This window comes from Priapulus caudatus, unplaced genomic scaffold, assembly GCF_000485595.1.
Source record: "Priapulus caudatus unplaced genomic scaffold, Priapulus_caudatus-5.0.1 Scaffold96, whole genome shotgun sequence".
NCBI lineage: Eukaryota > Metazoa > Priapulida > Priapulimorpha > Priapulimorphida > Priapulidae > Priapulus > Priapulus caudatus.
Genome location: NW_014577157.1, coordinates 56,786 through 58,455, shown reverse-complemented (window position 1 = coordinate 58,455; position 1,670 = coordinate 56,786). Strand labels below are relative to the sequence as shown.

The 1,670-nt window shown below is 47.3% G+C and overlaps 1 protein-coding gene across 1 annotated transcript; it reads left to right on the top strand.

Annotated features, from left to right (window-relative positions):
• Positions 1-313: 313 nt before the first annotated feature.
• Positions 314-1,090, top strand: LOC106804994 (uncharacterized protein K02A2.6-like). The gene has a single exon (XM_014806437.1). The coding sequence runs from the start codon at positions 314-316 to the stop codon at positions 1,088-1,090; it is 777 nt and encodes a 258-aa protein (XP_014661923.1).
• The last annotated feature ends 580 nt before the right edge of the window (positions 1,091-1,670 follow it).

Below are 1,670 nucleotides of genomic sequence, written 5' to 3'. Positions count from 1 at the left end.
TCTACTGCTGTATCGCCCTCGCATCTTTGTGCTCTCATCCCTTCGTCTGGAGATGATGGATCGTCTGCACGAAGGGCATCAAGGGATTGTGAAATGCCGCCAGCGTGCTCTACAGTCGGTTTGGTGGCCGGGCATTTCCCGTCAAATCGAGAACCTTGTGAAAAATTGTCGCGTTTGTAGCAAAGCTGAGCGAAATCCGATGGAACCGCCTCGTCCCTCAGTTATGCCTACCAGGCCTTGGCAAAAAGTCGCGACGGAATTCAGAAAAGATTAGTATCTGATAGTAGTTGATTACTACTCGCGATTCATAGAGATGGCGCGACTCAAAGACTTGACCAGTCAGACTACGGTCACCCATCTCAAATCGTTCTTTGCTAGGCACGGGGTTCCGGAGACTCTTATGAGTGATAATGGTGGCCAGTACACTGCAGATGAGTTTGCTAGATTCGCACGCGACTACGGGTTCCAGCATGTTACCATGAGTCCTCACCATTCTTCAGGAAATGGGGAGGTAGAGAGAGCGGTAAAAACGCTCAAAGGTCTGCTCAGTTCCGCTGCAGATCCCTACGCGGCGTTGCTGTGCTATCGTAGCACACCTCTAGCTTGCGGGTTTAGCCCAGCTGAACTCTTGTACAATCGTCGTATCAGGACCAAAATCCCTATGGTTCCTGAGAAGCTGCTACCAGCTGTTCCTGATCCCGTTGTTCTCCGTGGAAAGGAAGAGCATATCCGGATGCAGTCGAAAATCAACTTCGACAGGTCTCATCGTGCTAGAGATCTCCCTTCGTTGGAAGAAGGCCAAGAAGTCTACCTGCCAGGTCGTCAGGAGACGGGAGTCGTCGACAACAAGGTGCATGATCGGTCTTACGTGGTGAACACACCTACAGGACAATTCAGGAGAAATCGAGTCCAGATCAATAAGCTACCAGAGACAGACTCCCCGGACTCTCCGCCTCCAAGGTTGGAATCGCCTCCAGCATGGGAAAGGAAACTTGCTAGTGGTGGCTCTAGTGTCGCAAGGGAGCCTCCCACGTATGTTACAAGGTCTGGCCGTGTATCAAAGCCAAACCCAAGATATGCAGACACCTAAACTCTTGCGTTTCGGGTCTGCATTGCAAGCTTAGTATGAGTGTAGGCGGATCGCTGCTCATTGCTTGCAGAGTCACAACCGGTGACTCTAGTGTTATATAGATTCAAGGCAGGACAGGTTACTAGCTTTTCTATTCAGAGTTCATGGCAGTTATATTTTGCCAGGTTTACATTAGTCCTCGGGTTTTGGACTCATTATTCTACTCTTAGCCTCACTTAGTACAGACGTTGCTAAGAACTGAACTAACACCGAGTTATATAAGGCTATTTTGTTTTCAACAGATTCAATTCATTATGATGCTCAAAAGGAGTGAGACCACATTTAGTTGAAAAGTTAACAGTTGGTTTATTCGGAAGTATATATGTGATTCAATCAACAGATTTCAATACAGTCTCCCATTCATCTCAAAGACTCAGTGGACTGTCTATCAATCTTAAAGAAAAGGAGATGTGATGTTGGTACACTACTGTGCAGTGTCGCCCTCTATGAACTAACATATGAACGCATGAAAAGCCTCGCAAATCATCATGGCTAAATAAAGGATCGTTTGTCACAAGTCAGTGTCTTTGTTGTCACTCCG

Excerpts from the sequence above, each read along its gene's own strand:
- LOC106804994 (XM_014806437.1), top strand. The coding sequence starts at position 314 with ATGGCGCGACTCAAAGACTTGACCAGTCAGACTACGGTCACCCATCTC.